The sequence below is a fragment of the Notolepis coatsorum genome (genome assembly GCF_963971535.1).
Source record: "Notolepis coatsorum genome assembly, chromosome: 14".
Classification (NCBI taxonomy): domain Eukaryota; kingdom Metazoa; phylum Chordata; class Actinopteri; order Aulopiformes; family Paralepididae; genus Notolepis; species Notolepis coatsorum.
The window spans coordinates 88,536,311-88,561,455 of record NC_140178.1 but is presented as its reverse complement, the minus strand read 5'-3'; the positions used below and the strand labels follow the sequence as shown (position 1 = coordinate 88,561,455).

At 38.8% G+C, this 25,145-nt stretch overlaps 2 protein-coding genes across 2 annotated transcripts in view; both read left to right on the top strand.

The window, feature by feature from the left end:
• The window catches only part of LOC311241011 (histone H3.2), a gene marked incomplete at its 3' end in the record, with an annotated part of 340,183 nt that overhangs the window by 238,623 nt on the left and 76,415 nt on the right, over positions 1-25,145 (top strand). The window lies entirely within an intron of this gene.
• The window catches only part of LOC311240392 (transmembrane protein 106B-like), a 49,380-nt gene that overhangs the window by 3,013 nt on the left and 21,222 nt on the right, over positions 1-25,145 (top strand). Inside the window, exons 2-6 of the mRNA XM_084328979.1 lie at positions 11,258-11,477; positions 13,150-13,213; positions 16,076-16,229; positions 16,759-16,899; positions 18,934-18,977. Coding sequence (XP_084185105.1) covers positions 11,264-11,477; positions 13,150-13,213; positions 16,076-16,229; positions 16,759-16,899; positions 18,934-18,977 — 617 coding nt within the window. The 5' untranslated portion in view covers positions 11,258-11,263. The remainder of the gene's footprint in view (positions 1-11,257; positions 11,478-13,149; positions 13,214-16,075; positions 16,230-16,758; positions 16,900-18,933; positions 18,978-25,145) is intronic.

Genomic DNA, 25,145 nt, shown 5'->3' with positions numbered 1-25,145 from the left:
GTACCAAAACACGGAAGAGGCTTGCTGTAACAAGTGCTTCCGCCCAGAATACTGTTGTATTCATTCAACGAGGGAAGCTGTGTTTCAATTCAGTCGAGTGCTTAACGTTTCTCTCTACTACTTGGCAATATTTCTCCATCACCGCAAATCCGCCCCTCAATTAATTTCGCCGCGGGGGGCGCCACGGGACTATGCATTGGTAACTTGTTTCGCATGACGAGACATACCCCGTGAATATTATTGTGCGGATCGGAATACAGCATCAGTGTTGGGGAGTAGCTTCACTATATGTAATTAAACATTTGCAGTACATAGTTGTCAGTAGTAAAATAGCTTTTTTTGCCACTGACTTGACCTTACCCCTAGAACCCACCTCACCCCTGCCCACTTTGACAACCTAGGATGGCTTAGAGTAGACGACAGAGTACAGCAACTTGCAATGGGCCTGGTCTACAAGATACACTACACAACTAAAGGCACCCATGTACATGTCAAATTACTTCCCAAAGGTCAGTGAATACCACGACCACAACACCAGAGGGAGCTCCACAAATCATGTGAAACCCAGATTCGGCTCAAACAAGGGACAAAACACGTTTCGCAATTATGCCACATCAATGTGGAACGCCCTACCCACAGCTGTAAAGGAATGTGAATCACTACCCACTTTCAAAACCACTCTCAAAGAGCACCTACGAGAGACTGCAATTCGAAACTGGCCCCTGTAAATGTCCTAACCCAACCCCCTACAATGTACAGTAAATGTCCTAACCCAATAATACACGAGACCCTCTTCTTGGGACCAAGTAAGGTTTCGTGGATAATCCAAGGCGTAAAAAAAATAATGGTTTGGTTCCGGTTGCCGACCGACCCTGCCGATTTTGGTGCTACCCAATTTATTTTACGAGTATAAATATATATATATATATTTAAAAAAAAAATTACAATAAAGTTTCATAAAAATCTTAGTCAAACCTTTAGTATTATGGATATTAAACATGCTGGCAGAGTACATGCATCCATGTTGTTGTGAACATTTTAATTAAATTTAGACCTAAAAACGCCTGCTAAAAACGCCTATTAAAACCTATGCAATTATTCTACACAATCTCTTAAAACCTAAGGGTTTTTTGGGAACATTTTCAGAATTGTCAATCTTCACTAAAACCTTTTATATCTCAGCCTCTGGAGCAGGTAGAAACATGAAATGAAAATCATTTGATAGATTACAACTTGGGCTTTTATTTGAACATCATTAATTTACTATAATGTGCATTGACATTTATAAAAAAAATCTATAAACAACAAATATAAAATACTAAATATAAGATACTGCCACCTAGCATGATTCGGCCGACATTGCAATCTTGATGTCTCAGAATGAGTCCCAATGATACACTGAGGTCTGTGAGACTGTATAGAATATTAAAATCAAATAAAAGAAAGAAATTATGAAAACGATCGAAAACCCGAGATTTCTCGGGTTCTGGCGCTCAACCGCTGGCGAAATGTCGAGTCTGGCGCTGAAAGTGTTAATAAAAAAATAATTAAAATCCCAAAGCATTCCCCCCCACATGTATTTCAGCTAATCACAGCGCTTTTCATTACTCTCATACCTTGAAAATGGCGACACTGTCTGAAATGACCTAAACGTTGCATCAGGTCTTAAAGTTATAACTACACGCACATGTAGCATCCAGCCTTAAAGGTATAAACACACACACGCAGCATCAGGTCTAAATTGGTTAAATAAAGAAATTCCCTATCCAAAAAAAAATAATAATAATTCCCTACCTACCCATGGCCTTAACTGACAACCAACAGGAACCAAACAATATTTTCTTTTATGCCAAATGTACAGTTACCCCCCCTGCCTACCCCCACCCCACCCACCCACCCAACCACCTCCAATGTACAGTTTCGTCCCCCCACCCCACCTACCCAACCTCCAGTTTCTTCGTCAAATGTATATACTCTCTTCTTTAGACTCTCTTTTGTATCACAAACAGTACTGTATGTCATAAATGTATAGATGTAGCAGTACTGTCTATCTGTATGTCATGTATGTCATATATGTTATGATGAATTGAAAATGGGGGACCCTGATGTAAACAAGACGAAAGTCTTTCTCTGGTCTGCATCCCCTTAACAATTGTGTGTATTGAGCTGTACTGTATTGTACCCATTCTGCAATCTGTTAATAACATTTTCAATCAATCAATCAACTTGTTTAACGCACACCTCCTCGTTGATTATCCCTTACTTACACGTAGAACTTGGAAATGTTACCATTTATATATTATTCAAGCTATATTCTATTTTTGAGTAATCCCATTTGCAGTATCCAGCAACTGCTCATGTCCCAACTGAGATAATTGGAATAATGGTGACATTAACCAGGAGACTGATTAATGTGTGTGTGTGTGTGTGTACTACACTAGGGATGCACCGATCCGATATAGGTATCGGTAGGGCTGACTTTCGAAGCTTTTTTTGGCAATCGAAGCTTCGGGGCCGAGCTTCGATTTTAATTCGAAGCTTCGAGAAAAAAAAATTATAATTATTATTATTATTATTATTATTATTATTATTATTATTATTATTATTATTATTATTATTATTATTATTATTATTATTATTATTATTATTATTATTATTATTATTATTATTATTATTATTATTATTATTATTATTATTATTATTATTATTATTATTATTATTATTATTATTATTATTATTATTATTATTATTATTATTATTATTATTATTATTATTATTATTATTATTATTATTATTATTATTATTATTATTATTATTATTATTATTATTATTATTATTATTATTATTATTATTATTTTTTTTTTTTTTTTTTTTTTTTGTATCTTATGTTGTGGGATTTGTACAGCACTTTGGTAAACTTTGTTGTTTTTAAATGGGCTCTATAAATAAAGTGGATTGGATTAATTAATTAAGTAGCCCCTTTCGACAAGGTTTCACTCGGCTGCGCTGCCTGGGTGCAGTGGGGCTGTTCTCACAGCCAACAACATGACATTACATAATTATGTTGCAACCTTCGTCTATCAAGCAAACAATTATATTATATTTAATTTATAATTTATAATTATATCAGACAATGCAATGCACCTACAAAAGCAGATGATTACAATTAAATTAGCCAACTTGGTAACACATTAGTCATAGCAGCATAGGCATAGCCTTATTAATGTTTTGTGTGGCGTCGTCGTCGTGTACAACGATACTTACGTTTTTTAGGTGATTTGACAAAGTTGTTGTAGAGTTGTGATATGCCATTTTCTTCTGGCATATCTGGCACTCAGCTTTTTGGGCATTGTCTTTGCATATTTTAAAGGGGAACTATCTTATAAATGGCCTTTTTGAGTGTTTAGCATTGTTTCCTAGCTATGTGAACTTATATTAATATGATCTATGTCTCAAAATTCTCATATTGGCGCATTCTTCCAATTCTCCTCTCACAATATTCACCCTCACTGAACTGAGTCGTTTGAAAATGTGCCTATATGTGATGTCATATAGTCACTGCTGCATGTTAATGTTCAGCAGACGGCGCAGGCCACACAGTGGTTTAGGTGGCACCTGCAGCTGCGGCTGCAAAACAGCTCGAAATCTTGAGGTAGAAAAATGCTGTTTTTGAGGACTTGATTAGAAATACAAAACAATGAATAAAAAAAATATATATATTACAGAGGTGTTCCATAGACTCACAGGAATTGTGTAAAAGTGCCCAAATAGTGAAAGAAATAGTAAAATAGTTCCCCTTTAAAGTGTAACCACACGTCTGATGACTTCTTCGTCGACATGTCTGCTGCACATGTCCTTGTTGTTTTCAACAATTTCAACAATAATCTCCACGTGCTTGTTGTAGAGAGGTGGAGTCGAGGCGCCGCTTACTTTCGTTTCATTGGAATGGAGGCGGGAAGGCGCCGCTTACGTTCGTTTCATTGGAAAACTTTGATTTTTTGCTTGTGCCATCGAACGAAGCTTCGAAGTATTTAAGACAGCCCTAGGTATCGGTATCGGCCGCCGATATCAGTAAAATAGCTGGATCGGGTAGCGGTAAAAAAAAAAAAAAAAAAAAATGAATTTTAATTTTTTTATTTTAATTTTTTTTAATAATAAATAAAATAAGAAATAACCATTCAGTACATTTATATCTGTGTTAATTTGTTACATTTAGTTTCACTAAGTTAGGAAAGTAATGTTTTAAGTCAAGACTGATGTTGCCTTGCACAAAAGAATGATCCCAGTCTCTTCCACACAGTGACAGTGAGGCATACAGTTTATTAATTGAATGAATGAAGTTTATTTACTGTCTTTGTTCACAACAAATCAAAAACACACTTGTGATCCTTTACAATTCTTAAAAACAAAATATATATATAGGGAGCTCCCGTAGCTCACCGCATATCTCGGCGCTATTTCTGCGTCTGGGAAAACCGTGCTCGTCACGGATCTGGGGGACACGAGTTCGATTCCCGGACCCGCCATCATTTCTCAGAATGTCTTCCCCTGCTCTACATCCCATTTCAACCTGTTTCTGTCGGTCATGCTTGACCAGAAAAGCGATAAAAAAAAAAAAAAAGTAAAAAAAAAAAAATATATATATATATAGGAAAAGATATTTGGACAATGGGTATTATTTGAAATTTATTTGAAGGATAAACCCCTTGAGATATGCTATCTCGTTTTCGAGGGGGTCCTTAACATAGGATACAAAACATACAATACAATACATAACAAAACAAAAAAACAAGACAACAAATGCACTTATACACTGACAGACGCTCTCCCAAGCTCACTCCCACAATCCACACTGATTCCTCCCAAGAGGATCACCAATATATATATATATATATGTTCCCTTATAAAACACAAACAAAATTATAATTTGATCTGAAAACGACATTTAAGCCCTAACACAGTAAATCAATAACAAGTGCAAGTAGTCTGTAGATGAGTGAACAAAGATATCTTGAATAACCTGTAAGAAGTAAGAGATCTGAGTGAACTAGGCAGTTTGTTCCAATCAGCTGGTGCTTTATATTTAAAGGCAAGTCGACCGATAGCTTTGATGGTTCAAGGTATACTAAAGAAAGGAAGATCCGTGTGTCTTAAATTATAAGTTGAACTATATGGTGTTAAGAACTGCTTTAGATAGGGGGGATAATTAAAGTAAATACATTTGTAAACAAAAAGCAACCAATGAAAATGTCTTCTGAATTGGGGAGAAAGCCAGTTTAACAACTCAAACATAAGACAGTGATGGGTTCTATAAGGACACCTCAATATAAATCTGCAAACACTATTATAAGTAACATTTAAAGGACGGAGATTTGTTAGTGTGGTGTTTTGATAGACTATGTCTGCGTAATCCATTATTGGAAGTACCAGCTGTATAATGATTATTTTCCTAACCTGAAGAGAAAAACAGTTAATAGAACGATACAATATTCTCAGGCTACAATTTGTTTTCTTCATCACAGCATCAATATGTGACTTGAAGGTGAGTTGAGAATCAAGCCAAAGACCCAGATACTTATATTCATCGACATTTTCAAGAGGAGCATCATCTAAAAACTTAATCGACAACTGATTTGATATTTGCACCAAATTTGATCTAGTACCAAACAGCATACTATAGGACTTCTTCTTATTTAATAAAAGTTTGTTAATAGATAACCATTTCTGGACAGCATCAAAATGAGTCTGTAAAGAGTACTGATTTTTTTTTTTTTTTTTTATTATTTTTTTTTTTTTTTTTTATTATTGCAAAACAAAACTTATTAAAAGTCAGTACTCAACACACAATGTATAATGAAACTTTCAGTAAAGGTGGTTAAAATATATGCAAGTACAGAAACAGGATAAAACAAAAATAGTCAATAATAACATTTTAACCGTATACCGTGTATATCCAGCGAAGTTACAATTATATAAATGTTAGTATATAATATACCCCTAATACCTATTTTCTAAAACCCTACACACATATGCTCCAGCTCAAACCCCCCCCTCCCGGACCCCCTCTTGGATAGTACCTCCATTATCCCTCACTCCTAACCAGACATCACCATTATAGGCTAGCTTTTATTCTCTCCACCACTTCTAACCACATTAACATTTTGGATTCATTGAGCCCCAGAATTCTTGCTGTTGATATTTCTTGATATATCACATCGAGATATGTAAGAAACCACACTTTCCGGCACATTTTTTCCGGTTGAAACCAACGTGATGCAATCAGTTTTTTAGCTACTGTGATACCCGATAAAACCAATCTTTTTAGTTGTGGGTTCACTGCAAACTCAAAAACATCATTCAATAGCAATACCGCGGGGTGTACAGGTATATTCCAAAATACGAGTATTGATAATTGTTGGGACACATCTTTCCAGAATGCCTTAACTGGTGGGCAGTCCCAATACATGTGCATAAATGTTCCTTCGTCCCCATTTGTACATTGGGAGCATTTGGAGTCTTGTATAAGCCCCATTTTGCACAGCCTTATAGGAGTCAAGTATGTCCTGTGAATATAGTTCAGATTGATTTGTTGATGATCCGGGTTCCTTGATGTAAGTCGGACATTTGCCCAGGCTCCTTGCCAATCAAAGTCATTTTCCAGGTCTGGTATATCCCTCCTCCAGACATTGTCTAGTTGAAGGGTTTCGTACGAGGACGTTAGTAATTGATAATAAAAACCTGATACAAAACCTCCCAATGTATCTCTTTCATAGAAAAATTTGTGGTATCTGTGGTGTTCAATTGGTATGTGTAATGGAACACCGTGAGATCTCATACAAAGTCGTAACTGTATGTAAAAAAGCCATGTGGACTCGGTGAGGTTAAACTTTATGCATATTTCGACATAACTACAGAGGCCCTTGTTATTAAAAATATCCCCTAATGAGTGTATGCCTCTTTCTTCCCATACAGGGAATCTTATAGGTCGTTTTCCCATTAAGAGAGCATTGTTATTGAATATGGGAGTGTGATTATGCCATACTTGATGGTTAGGAAATTTCCTTTGTGTTTCCCGCCATGTCCTGATTGCATGGGTTATTATTGGGCCAAATTCTCGCTCACAATGCTTGATTGAAAGTTTAGTGTATGCTATGTCTTTCAATCTCTGTGGGGCTACTATGTTTTCTTCTAATTTTCTCCAAGATACCAAAGCCTCGGGGTCAAACCATATCTTCTTCAAGAGTACTGAATTTGTTGAATATCAGACTTAGAAGAATAAATCACTGTATCGTCAGCATACAATTGAGTAAGACAGTCAGATGGTATCAAGGTGAGATCATTAACAAATATAGAAAATAATAATGGTCCTAAAGATGATCCTTGAGGAACACCTTTATCCATAATCAAAAAATCAGACTGTTTACCCTGATATGATACACACTGACGTCTCTGGTGGAGATAGGAATTGAACCAAAGTAAAGAATTATTAGAGACACCAATAGCACACAGTTTGTCAAGAAGAAGATAATGATCAACCAAATCAAAAGCCTTTGTGAGATCTATAAATATTGCACCAGTAACCATGTTATTGTCCATTGCTGAGTGAACATCATTGGTCAACTTCAGAAGGGCTGTAGTTGTGGAGTAGTTTGGCCTGAAACCAGATTGGCATGGTGATAAAATATGAGAATCATTAACATAATGGGATAATTGATTAAAAATTAGTTTTTCAAATACTTTTGCTATACTATTAATAATTGAAATTGGTCTATAATTATTGAGATCAGAAGGATCACCACCTTTATGCAATGGAATGACTTTTGCACATTTCCAGCTTAATGGAGTTTCATTAGTTGTTAAAGATAAATTAAATAAATCAGACAAAGGATATGATAATACATGAGATGCAAGTTTGATGAATTTGATCTCCATCCCATCTGAACCACAGCTAGTACCCAATCTTAATTCATCAATGACCTTCTGAACATCAAGCGGACGGATACTTCTAAAGGAAAAAGAGCTGTTGCATCTGGTGTTATTAAGAGGCACATCGGAATATGAGGAGTCATTAAATTTGAGTCTGCAAACAGAATTAAAGTGCTGATTAAAGGCAAGTGCAATTGAGGAGGGATCATTGACAACTTCATTATTAATTCTAATATGAGTGGGATTTATAGATGACTTCTTAGTAATGCTGTTGATTCTCTTCCAAAACTGTTTTGGATTGCTAAATTCATTGCTTAAACAATCTTTGAAATAGTTGGATTTAGCATTTCTTGTTTTAGTTGTACATAAGTTCAGTATTTGTTTATATGCAATGAAGTCGGCAGAATCCTTTGTCAGACGATGCTTTTCCCAAGCCTTATCTCTTTGTTTATACAGATTTATAAGTTCACTATTAATCCAGGGCAAGTGTCTACCCTTTACTTTGAGCATCTTCCAGGGAGCATGATGGTCAATAACATTAGTAAGCTCAGTGTAGAAGAAATTCCATGCATCTTCAACAAATGGAATCAATTTAAACCGGTCCCAATTTATAGATGTTATATCTTGAATAAAGTGCTCAATATTCAAATTCCTACATTGTCTTATCCTGATAAATTTTGGTGGTAGACGTGGTAACTTTATCTTCCAAATGCAGAAGATGATAGAATGGTCGCTGAAACTATCAGGTAACACACCAGAGTTTGAAATTCTGTCCGGGTGTGAGACGAGAATCCAATCTAGCAGGGACTTGGATCTAGTATCAACTCTAGTAGGCTCACTAATGAGTTGAGTTAAATTGACACTGCCAAATAGGTTTCGAGCATTACTAGATGATCGATCTAGCCAGTTGATGTTAAAGTCACCCAAGATAATAATTTCATTTGGACGATCTAAAGAGTTAATGGTGGATAATATTATATCATTTGTAGATTCAGAGGGAGAATCGGGAGGTCTATAAATATTTCCTATGGTCAACTGCTTATTTTCATGAAAAGAAATTTTTATAAAAAGACACTCAAAGTTTATAGGGTTTACCCTTGGCCTGAGGAGCTCAGATGTCAGATTTGATTTGACATATGTAGCCACTCCTCCACCTCTAGTACCCCTATCAGCTCTGTACAGAACATAGTTGTCAAGTTCAACTTCATTGTCAGAGATTGCACTATGCAACCATGTCTCAGACACAGTAATTACACTGGGATTATTGTAGACAAGCCAAGCTCTAAGTAGATCGATTTTGGGGTACAGACTCCTTATATTCAGGTGAATAACATTTAAACCTTTAGAAGTATTCATCATACCAGAGTTGTATTAAAAGAAAAAGAAACAAAAACAACAGGATATATAATCATGTACAAGGAGGAACAATGGATAATGAGCAGGGAGCAGGAGAGCGACATACATTCAAGTACACACACACAGCATAACATAAATACATAACACAAAACTAAATCCCAGCATGTCCCAGCAGTACCTGGCATGTCTATGGGAATTCACTATAAACTCAAAGCTCTGTCTGTATTCTTAGAGAAAGAAAAAGAAAAGAAAGTTTGTAGCCTGAAATTTACAGGCGGCATCAAAGACTTTAAATCTTTCATTCTGATAAATCTCTACTATGAATTAGTCACTGTATTAACGTGACGTACGCATATAGGCGCTACCGGAAGTGACGCATTTACGCTACGGCATTCAGAATGTAAACACAACAGCATGTAACATTAATGAAGCCAGAAAGAAAAAGAAGAAAAGAAAATTTGTAGCCTGATATTTACAGGCGGCATCAAAGACTTTAAATCTTTCATTTTGATAAATCTCTACTATGAATTAGTCACGGTATTAACGTGACGTAAGCACGTAGGCGCTACCGGAAGTGACGCATTTACGCTACGACATTCAGAATGTAAACACAACAGCATGTACAATTAATGAAGCCATGTAGTAGGCTCACGCTAACATTGAGCACATATTTCCAAATCATAAACATGGCACAAATAGAACAAAACTCATAATGCAGAGGCATCACTTCATATGAAGGAACAAAGGAGAATTAAGAAGAGGAGAGGACACGGTCAATTAATTAATACGCCGGCTCGGACCATAAGAAGAGTTACCGAGCACTATCTCAGTCATAATAAACATCATCATTCGTACCGCATATCTTCTGGAGAGTTCGGTAAAGATATCAAGGCATTTTCAGCAAGCTTGGGACAGTTAAATCTTTCTTCTTTGCCATCAATGGTGACACACAATGTACATGGATAGCGAACAAAGTACTTGATCTTACGTTCGCGGAGCTTGCGTTTGATGGTGGCGAAGCTCTTGTGACGCCTCGCCAAGTCTGCGCTGAGGTCTGGGTTGAAGTAGACACGAGACCCGTTGAATTCCACTCTCTTACTCTCTCTGGCAAGTCGAAGGATTTTCACCTTGTCCTGGAAGTAGAGCAACTTTATGATGATGGGCCTAGGCGTGCCACGCTCGTTCTGACGATTTGTCGGTGAGCGATGGGCTCTTTCAATGATTGGAGCGGTGGGGAAGTTATCCGGACCCAGGAGCGATGGAATTATTTTGGACATGAACCCAATCACATCGGTGCCTTCAGCAGACTCAGGGATTCCGACGACACGAAGATTCAGTTGACGACTCCGATTCTCCAGGTCATCAGTCTTCTCACGTAGGTAAGCATTGTGTTCCTCTAGAACTTTCACCCGACCAAGTAGATTATCGACATTACTCTCGTTCTTGCCGACTCTCTCCTCAATTAACTCGACTTGACCTCCCAACATCTCCAGGGAGTTCTGAATATTAGTCAAGCCAGCCTGAACTGTATCCACTTTTGAGTCAATGTGTCTCAGCGTTTGAAGCATTTCAGTCTTTCTCTTCTCGATGGCGTCCATCAAACTTTGCAGTGTAATAGTTGTCATTTTCACGAACAAACGAGGAAAAAAAAAAACCACCGCAATGAAACTGAAATGGTTAAACTGCTCAAACTAATTAAAGTGGATCAAATTAGTAGTATTATCAGCTACAAACTGCGACAAACAGACGAGCAATTGAGACACGACCTCTCACACTGCGGCCATCTTGATCTTGGGTATCGGATCGGTATTGGGACTGAAAAAGTCGGATCGGTGCATCCCTAGTGTACACCTTGTCCCCTTTACTGTCGTGTTTTCAGTTTCCATGGTAACATTCTTGGTATTCTGTTTACTCGCATATATGATTATGATCTGATGATGACTGTGTTTTTTGGTCTTCTTATTCTTTCCGCTAGTGTTATATGGATGATAGTATGTGGCCGGCAGCAAGTAATCTGACCCCGCGAGTGAGTGGTGATGGGGAGGTGCTATTTGGGAGTGGGAGTGTCCAAGTGGAGGACAGACAACTAATCCTTGAGCGGGATGCTAGGAAGAGACGGAGCTCGAGCAGAAAACACAGCTCGGGAGGAACACTGGACTGTCCCACATGCCGGGGAACGGGACGCATACCACGAGGTAATGCGCACTTATACGCACGGCTGCACACACACACACACACACACACACACACACACACACACACACACACACACACTCACACTCACTCACTCACTCACTCACTCACTCACTCACTCACTCACTCACTCACTCACTCACTCACTCACTCACTCACTCACTCACTCACTCACTCACTCACTCACTCACTCACTCACTCACTCACTCACTCACACACACACACACACACACACACACACACACACACACACACACACACACACACACACACACACACACACACACACACACACACACACACACACACACACACACACACACACACACACACACACACACACACACACACACACACACACACACACACACACACACACACACATTTACTGACATGGCCACTGTGGTAGAAAATATATGTTTCATCCTATTACATAATTTGTACAGCTTACTGGGCATACATTCTCTAGCGTACAGACAGAATGTTTTGTCTGTCTCTCGTAACAAAATGTCTTCATTTTCTTACTGTATAAAATTTGCTCAGGGTTACAGTACCTACGACTCTGGGTTTCACTTCACATAGCCAGAGTCATTTTCAAGTACCTTGGAATCTCTGACATAGCTAGAGAAATAGCCAGACACCTTTTCCACATTGTTCTCTTAGAAATGCCTGACATGACCAAGCGTCTTTCTTTCCTACGTTACGTAACCTTGTGTCTTACAGTATAAAGCCCAGAGTTATTAAACACTCTTGAACTGAGACTCTGTGGCCACAGAAATAAACTATGTTCTTGTTATACAATTTGACTCATCTGAATTTCTACAGTTCACTTGTCTTGGCTCATTTAAAATATTCCACAACACCACACATAGACATGCACACACACACACACACACATACACACACGCACATGCACACGCATGCACACAAGCACACCTACTATATACTCAGATGCACACATTCAGGCCTGCACTCAAAGTAGCATCACTGTGCCATCTGTCAGGGGACAAGACACACCTGAATTTAACACACGTGTACACACTATCTATCTTATCTATATCGACCGATCGATCGATTGTTTATTTGTAAACTTTATATTATATTATGAGTTAATTATATTTAGTGATGCACGATATATCGGCCGCCGATATAATATTGGCCGATATGGCTGTTTTTTTTACACATCGGTATCGGTCCGATATCAAGATAGGGCTGATATGGGCCGATAGTAAAAAAAAAAAATAAAAAAAAATGTGTAATTTTTTTTACTCCTTTTTTATTTTTATTTTTTTTATTTTATTATTCATGTTTTGGCCTTAAATAGTTTCAAAATATCAGTCATTTCTGAAAATAAGTTACAAAAGTAAAAGAAATTATGCGTTTTGGAAAATAGCTCTTTATTTGATTATCATAAAAAAGTGTTTTTGGCCAGAACAGCAATATTAATATCGGTTATCGGTATCTGCCACAATTTTCACATCGGTGCATCACTAATTATATTGATTTGTTATATTTTTTACACTGCTTTTTTATTCTATTTTATTTTTTACTTCTCCACTGTACTATAATTATGTCACCTGTACCTCTCCTCCCCCCTCCCCCATGCTGCTATGATGCCTGAATTTCCCCAATGGGATCAATAAAGGAATATCTTATCTTATCTTATCTATACAGGCCAGGAGAGTAAACTGGTGGCTGTCATCCCATGTAATGACCACAGGCTGGGACCATCACACACGTAAGAGAGAAATCCCACAAACCAGCAATACACTTTTGTCATCTTATTAAACTTAAATATCTTGAGAGGTCTATAGAGGTCTGCTCAGTTTTAATATGATATATAATATAAAAAGGGAATTGTTGTCTTTCTTTGTACTTTCCCCTAAAACCTATAGTCAACAAAGATTAAAGGGATTAGATAGCTTTTTTTTTTGCTATGACATTGTACAACGTATGACATATATCACGCCGGTTAGGTGTATACTGCACCTGTGTATACCGTATACTTTACTTACTCATAGTATATATTTAGATTCTAGTGTTTATTGTAACCATATTTATTGTAATGTATAATATATAGGGTAGGGCTGTACAGAATAGTTTGAAGCTTCATTCATAACGTTGACATTCGCATTCTAAATCAACATTTGAATTTAAATTAAAAAAAATTGTGTCTATTCATTCTGTTTAAACCAATGGGGTTTTTCTTCACAGTTGCAGATAAAGATTAGGCTACACTAATATTATACTATTATAGTATATGACTCGTCATACAAATTAAAATAAAACATTTATCATATACCGTCTCAAAATCGTACTCAAGTAAAAGTCAGAGTATCTGACTAAAAACACACTTGAGTAAAAGTCGAACGGTTTCTACTTTTAAATGTACTTAAGTACTAAAAAGTAAAAGTAAAAACTTTTTTTTAAATTCCGGGGCAATGAAATGTTCCGTTTCGTCCTCTTCATCACTCGTACTATCGTTTGTGGCCATCTTCTGTAGCTTGTCACTCTGACTGTCTATTCTTCTGATAGAAGGTGTTTAATCAAATAACCCCGCTTTTTCTTGCACAAGGACCAATCAGCATGGGTATAATGGGTGGGTTAATTTTCCATTGATGGGGATTTGATTGGCTGTTTTTAAATAAAGTGCGGCCGCAGGATTAATAACGTTAACGTTAGTTCAGCCAGAGAAACAAATATACTAATTAAAATAGTTGGACCTGCAAGATTTGTACTTTGTACTTTGTAGGTCTGCATTTTAAATGTAAGGAGTCAAAAGTGTGTTTTTTTCCCTCTGAAAGGTAATTGAGTAAAAGTACAAGTATACAAACCTAATAATACTTGAGTAAAGTACAAATCCCCAAAAACAGTACTAAAGTATTGTAACGAAATACCCCTGCAAGTGGGGCTCTTTTGCCTAGAGGTCGCTGTTTGTCGCCATTACAGATTCTACCTTTAAAGGGGATCTATGGCCAAGGTTACCCACGGTTACCCGTCGGTAGTGTGATAGTAAAGGGTTAACCTTCTGTAGTGTGGCAGTGAAAGGGTTAACCTGCTGTCATGTGGCAGTGAAAGGGTTAACCTTCTGTGTGTTGTTGCAGTGAAAGGGTTAACCGTTTGGTAGTGCAGCAGTGAAAGGGGTAAGAATTAAGACCTGTCTAATGGTCTAAGACAGTCCAAAGATATTAGTGAACATGAACAACTCCCTTCCAAATCCAAAAACCAAGCTGCGCTCCGAGCACCTAGTAGTCTCCTTTCGAAGCACAAAATAAACATCTATCACTTCAGTTATTTCTAGAATGTCATTAAAATCACTTTTCCCCCGATGGCTGGACACTGCTAACTAATTAACTAGCTATTAGCTAACTAACTAATGTATCTCTGTCAGGGCAGTAGCACCTGTCGGCAGTTCCGGTATAGCTATTTCAATTCAGTAGTGTAACATTTCCACAGTAGCAGCAATAGGTATCCAAGTTGTTTACATTACCAGGGTAACGCACAGAGGAAGTGAATTTTGTTCCCTTAACTGATATTCCCTGAACTGGGAGAAGGGAGTAGGGAGGGCTGTTTATGTACACTGTGGAACGGAGCATGAAGCTGCCCCACAGACAGATAAATGTTGGGTATATGGGTACATTTTCCTTTTCAAAACTGACAGCACTACTATAGAATACATTTGTTTTGTCTCGACTCCCGGAGTCAGCATTGCCTGCGGCTTGGGCCGATCGTCATACTAACTCGTTTGGCTGAGTTAGCGGGAGGGAAGTCGTGGGTGGTAATCTGGCGTTGTGGACAGCGACACCTACAGGTCAGGTCTGGGCACCTGCTCAGCGAAAGGCAGGAAGTGGTGAAGGCAGCGTGACCTCCCACGCATTACACTTCACCAATGAGAGTCCTCGCTGCCAGGTGAAAAGAGAGCCGCTGGCTGTCTCTGCATGTGTCGGAGGAAGCATGTGGTAGACTTCAGGGTTCCCTTGTACCGACCAGTAGGGGGAACATGCGCACAACGACCAGGTAGGGGAGGGGGGGAATTGGCATAACGACTAAATTGGGATGGGAGGAAAAGCATAGAAAATCAGGCAGAAAAAAGAAAAAAGAAATACATTTGTTTTGGTATGATTTCTTTTTTTACAAAAACAATTTGGTTTTCAGTCCACAGCTCACTGAGGCGCAGTTTAGACGGAAACGTTTGCGGGTGAATCTGGCTAAATACTTTATCGGATGTGCCTTTTGTTCATACGGCAACGCCGTTTTTGCGGGGAGAATCCACAAAAAAGTTAAACCACCTTCCTGGGTGGAAATCCTAAACTATACACCTTCGCGCTATCATCTGAACAGTCAAACCGCTTAAAAATATGACGAAAGGGTTCTCAAGGCTCTCGTCGCATACTGCTTACGTCACAGGCAGTAGCCTAGAATAACGCCGACATTTACTCACACTTTTACACACTCGTCTGCACGCAGAATTCCCTCCCAAAACACTAGTCTAAACGCAAAATTAAAAGTGAGACCGCAAGACGACTTTTGCGGTTTCTTTTCAGACTCTCTCCGACTAAACATGACCTGAGATACTGTTCTCTGTTGACCCCCTTCACAGGAAGTTGTATGTGGCCGTGTCTGTAGCCCTCTCCCTGTTGGTCAGCTCCTTGGTCCTCTTCTTCCTGTTCCCCCGGGCTGTCATCCTGTCACCTGTGGCCGTCAAATCTGTCTACGTTTACTTCATCCCAGGAGCCGTCCTGATGAACGTCACGGTGGGGAGCAGGGGGGGGGGGGGGGGAGGGGTGAGGGTGGATGGATGTATGGATATATAGAGGAATTGGATGGATGGATAGAGGAATGGATGGATGGATGGAGTGATGGAGTAATGGATGGATGGAGTAATGGATGGATACATGAATATATGGATGACGAGAGGAACGGATAGATGGATGAAGGTATGGATGGATGAATAGATGGAGGTATGGATGTACATTATAGAGGTATGGATGGATAGAGGGATGGATTGGTACTTGGATTCCATTTAGCCAATTTCACCTTCCTAGAATGTTATGAGCCTAACCAATCTATTATACATACTGACGAGATAATAAGATAAATTAGTACGATTTCAAAGTGGTTGAGTCTCCACAGTCCTCATTATAAAACATCAACAATGGTACAGAGTGCACCGTTTAAGAACGCCCTGTAGATTAATTAATCATAACTCTGCTAATTTTATTTGTGCCACACTGTGTTTCCACATCTCATGTCATTAACCATTTCATAACTGTTTCCCCTCAGAATGTCCTGAACATAACCAATAAGAACTTTGCAGAGGTGCAAGCCTCCAACCTGACTGTCCAGGCTCTGAACTTTGAGACGGTGGTGGGGACGGTTAACATACCAAGTGTCGCCAACGTCAAACCCCTCTCCGACAAAATGGTGAGTTTTCTACCGAACCGCGACCGAAGCAGACCAGGTGATGAAATAATCATAATCAGAAAGGCCTTTAATGCCAAGTAGTTTTCACATACACAGAATTTTATTTTGTCGTTTTTGGGGCAACATTAACAGACAGACAATTACGGTAGAATAAAATAAAAAGGTAGAATAAAATCAAATTGAATATTAAAGATGAATAAGATTAAACTGGACTTTGAAGAAGTCTTTATTCATTGCACACTTTGACAATGTCGTCATGCAGCGACACACACAGGAACACACGCATGCAATACTGTACTTTCTCAGCACAGTCCATACTGTACGTTCTCAGCACAGTCCACACTGTACATTCTCAGCACAGCCCATTTACCCTTTAAGGCGAGACACTGCAGGTGAATAGTCAAATATACTTTTTTGTTGATTTTGAGATTTTGTTATATTTTGCTTCCTAAACATGTCTTCTATGAAACTAGTGACAATAAAACGTCAATAACACACATTTAGTTGTTTATTTTACATCATTTTGCCTTATTGCATCCATAAACGTGCACATATTTCATGGGGAAGTGCCTCATTTGCATATATAAACATACATTTCAGAAAACTTGCAATATATTTTTTCTTAGTTTATATGTACATAACAAATTGGGAAAGTTTCATACTGATATCTATTCAAATATTTTTTGCCTATTAGGGGGTACTACACTGTACTACACTGTTTGTAGCCTGTGTGTAGTTCTGTTCAGTTCAATAACATCATTATTATTATTATTCAGTTATCAGGCATGTGTTTAGGTTGTCTATTACTAATGGTTTGATTAGGTATTGTGTTTGCAAATATCTGTTTAAAAAAAAAGTGTCATTTTACAATACAGAACTTTGAAGGCGTTTTCCCAAAAATGAGTTTTAAGAGTTTTTCCTCATACTCTGAGCCAGAAATCTCCACTTCAGTAGCACTCACATACACCAAACCTTCCAGTTCTATTCATATCTATGTTCTGAAGGTATTTACAGAAGGGTTTGTTGATATCGCATTCATACCCTGATTTATATCACATTTTATTCCTAAAAACATGGCGAAATATGGAATTTTACCATAAAAATTGACTGAATGGAGTATTTTCTGATTTATGGAGTGATAAAAAGAGATATCCAAAATCCCCTCTGTAATAACCTTTGGCTCTAATATGTCAACAAAATGAAACTATAATTTTGAAAATGGCTTTATCCAATGTTCAGATTTCTGTCCTGGAATTATATGCAAATTAGTGCATATTTAAGTAGATCATGCCTCATTTGCATATTTAAACATACAATTTCAGAAAACTTGTAATACAAAAAAGTCTTGTCTTAATATAAGTAATCAACTGGGGAAGTTTCATTGTGATATCTATTAGTTAATTATTTTACCCTATTCACCTGCAGTGGTCTCCCCTTAAGTAAATCAGCTTACTACGAGTAAATGCTTGAACATACAGAGAACATGTTTAGTCTTAAACCACTCCTAGCAACCAACTTTCTCATAACATTAACCACAGACCCCAGCAGGTGCAGGCTTACCACGCCGTTTTCTTATGAGAACTACCAGTAGTAGACTTTTTTTCTTGCATGCAAACCTTGTTTTCTTTTTCTATGAGGCTGGAAGTGAACCTTGACTTGGGGCTCTCTTCTCACATTGTCTGTACATTGTACCACTCTGTTGTGGATTGAGATTCTGTACCACTCTGTTGTGGATTGAGACTCTGTACCACTTTGTTGCGGATTGAGACACACACACAGACTGCCAAAAGTCCTCATTTCTTGGCATGCACTCGATATTCTCCAATCACGAGGCCCTAATCCTTTCAGGTGCAGTGCGCCCATTCACTTAACGCCTTAATCTATCCTTCAAATGAGTTCCTGCCTCACCAATACACAATGCAAATAGTGTGTAATGTCTTCTTACTGGATTGGATTAGTGATGGCTTGTAGGTGTTGTGAGGTTTGTGCAAAGTAATTTCCTCTAACTAACCCGGCTGTTCTCTCCTCACACAGTACTCCTTTGCGATTCCAATCAAGTTGACCGATGAGGGACTGAAGTAAGTAGCCACCGTTGCTAAATATCCCCGGGCCAGTAGGGGTACACAGTGTACTGCCTGCCAAATTTGGAAAATTATAGTGTACCCTCTGCAAAATCATAATCAGCATTTATTTCTAACAATACTTGCACTCTTAAATCCTAATAATCCATGCTTTTCATTGAAAATGAAAAAATAAATCAGTCCAAAGCATTTAAATCTCCCCAGCTGTAAATGTAATTGGCTTTCATATACCCATTAGTGAATGCTCAGTTATGTGTGGATGCATTTATTATTATTATTATTATTATTAGACACAAGGGATAAGTATCCCTTGCTTTCTGTCAGAAATAGTTCTGCCCTACCAGGCTTGTGATGTCATCACCGGAGAACATTCATACTCATTAACTCTCAATAACTGTTCAAATAAATTCACGTTTAAAGCTTTGGGATATGTGTACGATTATGTGCATAATAAACCATTGCTATTTGCTGAAGTGTCTCTTTAACTGGTTCTGCGACAAAAACAAGTATACTCGTTATTGCCCGCCATGCGCTCGGCGCCAGAAACTAGTTAACTTGTTTTTGGGATCGTTATTTTGTTTATTCGCTATATCTATTCATAATTCATGTCTGCAGCCTCTGTATACCCTGGTGAATGTGTCTGAGCTGGCAGACGGTCAACACTGCCCTCTACTGCCTTGCGGAGCTATTGCATCCCATTGTAAATGGGCTGTTGTGTTTTATGAGCTGATCTGAGCCGTGCAGGCGGGGTTTAAATACTCAGGCGAGCCAGGGGCTTACAACCAGCCAGGGGAATATTAACCCCGCCTGCCCGTCCGTGTGTAACGCTCTGTAATGTCGGGGACATGATCGCTGTGGATAACTGGAATGGCGATCAGATAATTGGATTATTTTTTTTGCATTACATCAGAGACAAGGTAAGGACTCTATATATGAAACCTTGCATTGATCTAATATTTATTTCTACCGCGATCAAAGCTATCTGTGTGTAGGTGTACGTGCTTATTACCGTTGACTGCGGTGGGGGGGGGGGCGAGGGGGCGAGCGCCCCGCTACGAGGGCCATTTCATGTATGCACGACGAGATATAATAATGATAATCTAGCGTTGATTTCAGGATGATTAGATATTCAGCCGAAAAATTACAACGTGATGACTGGATTACACTAAAATGCCCTTTTCTCTTCTTTTTCCTGGAATTACTCAAAAGCACCAAAACCATACTCTATTCAAAACAGTATAAAACGGAAATGTACGGATGAAAAAACAATCTGTTTTGGGCGTGTTGACTGGAAGCAACTCACTGACAGTCGACTGCCTTATTAGACCCATAGATATAATATAATATATATTTTAAGCACTCGCAAATGTTGCAGTCTAAAACTATCCATTGAATGAAGACCTGGCGATGGAAGGGGGATCAGCTCCCCCTGCTGCTGGCGGTCAATGTGTTAACACTTTGGCGTCCGCACTCTTGCAGCGATTTATGCCTCAGAGGATAGCGGTTTGTTTACAAACCTATGTACTTTCTAAGAGATATATATATATCATTTATAGTATTGCTATCTGTCCATTCTCATTGTCACTTGAGTGCATAAACCGTGCCTTCATAATGGCTTAAAGAAAATAAAAATCCATCGGTTGGTTGTCATTTTATAGCGTCGTGAATATAAGGTATATCGCGCTTTTCGTCAGTCTTTTTACCAGGAAGCTAGATAATAGGCTAAACGTTGGCGCCGTTATATCAAACGCCATTTCTGCTGTATATATACGAATGAAATAAAACAAACTGCGTAGCATCCAGACTATTACAGAGCATCTATGGATGAAATGGGGGCGGCGGGGAACGCCGATTAGTATTATTGATTAGCAATATAGTGTGCGTTCAATCAGCCATGTTCACTGATCATCACGTTGGGTTTTAAAACAATGTCCAATCCAGCTGTAATTTGGGGGAATAGTGTCCTACCGTCAGGCCATGTGATCGCCGGCAGCATTTCTTCATTAGTCATCGGATTCTGGTAGATCGATATGTCCATTGGCTAATCATAAATCCCATTATTCCAGGCTGAAAAATACGTTCGGTAACTGGATCAAAGATGGAGGGTCTTCGTTTGGAATCGAGGCTCATATGATCCGCCCACAGGACTGTAAAATATATTTTTTTTTAAATCCCCTCAATGATACTGCAGTGGAGCGATGGCGCCCCTAAGCGGATCTGGCCGGTAGTGTATGTTTTGAAAATCAAATATGTGGGTAGGTCATGGATCTCGATAGCGGACGTTAATAGCGTTATAAATATGGAATAAAACAATTACAACTTGCCAGGAGTATATACGTTAGGGATGCCCCGATCGATCGGCCACCGATCGTTATCGGCCGATACTCAGTATAAATATGCAATCTGTGAATTCCGATAATGAGTCATATTCTCCGATCGCGGAAACCGATCAGGCGAAGCTCTCACTCGCTGTCTGTCTCAGACACACACGACCTGCAAACTGCCGCTGCTCCTCCTCCCTAGCCCCGCCCGCCCCCGTGTAGAGTTTGTAAACACTGAGGACTGAGAGGAGGCTCCTCTGCTCGAGTCTGTAGTGCATTCGACCTGCGCTAACGTTAGCTACCTAGCTATCGTTACTGTTTAAACAAAATTACCCAGTCAACTATTCACGTTTAGTAGGCATTGTCTAACGGTATTTAGCCGGCTAGCTACCGATAGCTCCTGATATCAACAAATGATCCAGAAAGTCTAGTAGTCCATGTTCATACCTCCGTTAGCTTGCGTTAGCTTGCGTTAGCTGACGTTAGTTTACTGTTCAAAACGAAATGTCCCATTGAACTAAAGTTCTGTCTTAACGTCATCTAGCCGGCTAGCAGTAGCTACAGATAGCTCTTGATATCAATGTCTTATAACATTGATTTAATGCGTATTCGAGCTGAGGGCTTGCTGAATGTGAAATGACCAAAGCACAGTAATGTTACAATAGGGTCCCGCTGCAGCGCCGGAGAATCCTTTTTGGAGCTGGAGGCTACTAGAGTACACACAGACAGTGGAGCTGTTTGCAGATAGCAAGCATTTTGACTTGTTGCGTGGTGGCGATGTCTCGCAGATAATACAAGTACAAGTCTAATTATATAATATATATATTTTATAAAAAAATAAAAAAATTATATAAAATAATTTTTAATTTCTTTTTTATCAAAAACAATCGGTATCGGCCGATATGGCTCACGACGATCGGTGATCGGTATCGGTGGCAAAAAACGTGATCGGGGCATCCCTAATATACGTGGCTCTGGTCCACAACGCATGGCACCGAAACACGTATATACTCGTGGACGGACGGCATAGTGTTAATGTTGGAGAAAGGAATACTGTAATCTTGGGAATTAATTAGTTTGTGCTAACATACATTGTGCTAACGTTGCTGTGTGTACTAAATCTATAGCTAAATGGAGCCTGGCTGGTTAATACTAGACTTGTGGCCGGCGGTCTTGGTGAAAATAATCTATACCCTTAGAAACTGAGAAGTAGGTGCTATAGATAATACAAATAAAAGATATTCTGGGTGGAAGACGTGTGGAACTCTCAATTCTTAAAAACTACAAATTGGCTTCAGCCTTTCGCCCTCAAAGGCTGTTACAAACTACAGTATAAATGTGTGTCAAGTGGTAACACTTTGGTTGGTGGCGTGTGAAAGTAATGTCACAGTTGTGTTTCATGCAAGCACTTTCTGTTTAGGCCTGATGCACTAAGCTCTCTTCTCCTCTGTTAGTTTTAGTGGCCTACTTTACATATAGAAGAGAGAAGTGCATTTTGTTAATTCATTCAAACGTTATTTAGCCCAGGGGTTCCCAAACTTTTCAGGCCGGGGCCCAGAAAATAAGGCGTCAGAGAGCCGCGGCCCAATGCACATCGTCTGGCTTTTTTTTTCTTTTTTTTTGCCAGGCGACCGATTTTTTTAAGCCAAATATCACTTCAATCCTATTAAGTTAGTTCAAGTTAGTTATTCATTTATATGTGCTATTTATGAGAGGGCTAACTTGTTGCAAAATAATAATGATAATAATAATAGCCTCATTAAAATACTATTGTTGCTTCGGTTGTTTTCAGCGTTTTATGTGCATACCGGTAATCTGTTATTTAGTTTGAAATGTTCGTTGAAATAAGTAGATTTTTCGTTTTTGTTTATTTATTAAGTTAATATAAAACCATATAGTCACATTTTAGAATACAATAGAAAATAATTTTTGAATACAACTAGAAACACTGCCCTGGCCTGCTTCTAAGTTCAGTGGCCTGACAAAAAAAATTTAAATAAAAAATAAAAAAAATAATTTTTAATTTTTAATTTTTTAATCATCTCGCGGCCCATCCGTGGCTGCTCGCGGCCCACCTTTGGGTCGCGACCCCGACTTTGGGAACCACTGATTTAGCCCATGCAATAAAGTTACACCATGCTGCCGTTCACGGGGGAGCCCTACAAACAAAAACATTTGCATAAAAAGAGATACATTATATAAATGTATAAAATACACAATCATAGAAAAACTAGCAGTCCTACTAGGGGAGTAATCAAAGAGCTGTGAGCTAGCAGCAATCTATGTTGCTGCCTGCCATAAACTGAGGGAGTGACAGTCACCACACTCTGTTATATTTCATGATAGATATTTTTTATTAACAATCAGCTTTTTTATGATTATCAAATTTCTACTTCCATCTACTGTATGTTCTACTATTTAATATCTGTTTTCTAATTAATGTTTAATTACATCATGCCAATAAAGCCATTTGAATTGAATAGTGTCGTGGTTCAGAACCCCACCACAGTTAAGTGTAGGGCTATACTGTAGCCTGCGATCAAATCCCACCAGAACCTTCTCTCCTGCATCAATAATATAAATAATAATAATGATATAAACATTTAGTTAAAAATGCAGCATTAACAAACAACTGTGCAAATATAAAAACACACAAAGTATGCAGAACATTTACATCCATGCAAGTTGTTATTTTCAGCATTCTGACTGTGAGGGCCAGAGCTCTTTTTGTGTAAAGACAGCAGTGTTTGACCCAGTAGCTAATGATGTACATGCATAACCACCTAATACATGATAGTCTTGTTAACAAATTATTAACTTGATATTGATTGAAAACTTTATTAACAGATTGCAGAATGGGTACAATACAGTAAGGCTCAATACAAACAGGCGGGGTGGGGGGGGGGGTAACTGTACATTGGATTATCGACGAAACCTTACTTGGTCCCAAGAAGAGGGTCTTGTGTATTATTGGGTTAGGACATTTACTGTACATTGGAGGGGGTTGGGTTAGGACATTTACAGTGGCCAGTTTCGAATTGCAGTCTCCCGTAGGTGCTCCTTGAGAGTGGTTTTAAAAGTGGGTAGTGATTCACATTCCTTTACAGCTGTGGGTAGGGCGTTCCACATTGATGTGGCATAATTGCGAAACATGTTTACACCCTTGTTTGAGCCAAATCTGGGTTTAACATGATTTGTGGAGCTCCCTCTGGTGTTGTGGTTGTGGTATTCACTGACCTTTGGGAAGTATTTTGACATGTACATGGGTACCTTAGTCGTGTAGTGTATCTTGTAGACCAGGCCCATTGCAAGTTGCTGTACTCTGTCGTCTACTCTAAAGGTCCTCCCATAGTCGAGCGGACTGTACACGGACTGGACTCTGCGGAGGTCCACTGGACTCTTTGAGCTTTCATAGTCGAGCGGATCTCCGCGGACCAATTTCCTACATGTCTCGTGCCAGTTTACACAATTTTTCCCACACTGTTCAACTTCTGTCATGTCGTCGTCATCCGATGTCAAAATAAAGAGTATGTTATCTCCGTTTCCAATATTTCGATAATAAAACGGGCAGTTTTACACACTTCATTTAGAAAAGCCATTCAAACATCTCAAGCCCTACTCTCTCTTGGGACGGAGCGAGTGGTCAGAGTAAAGCCACGTTAACAATATACTCGTTATCACCATACATAACGCTTACATTGAAACACGTTGACATTAGGGCCGTTCTTTCAACCTAAAAGTGCACTTTCTTCAACCTCCTTAGCGACTCGTGTTGCCGATGTAAACAAATCAGCGCGCACAGTCGAGACACACAGATATGAAACGAGTCATACGGAACAAATAA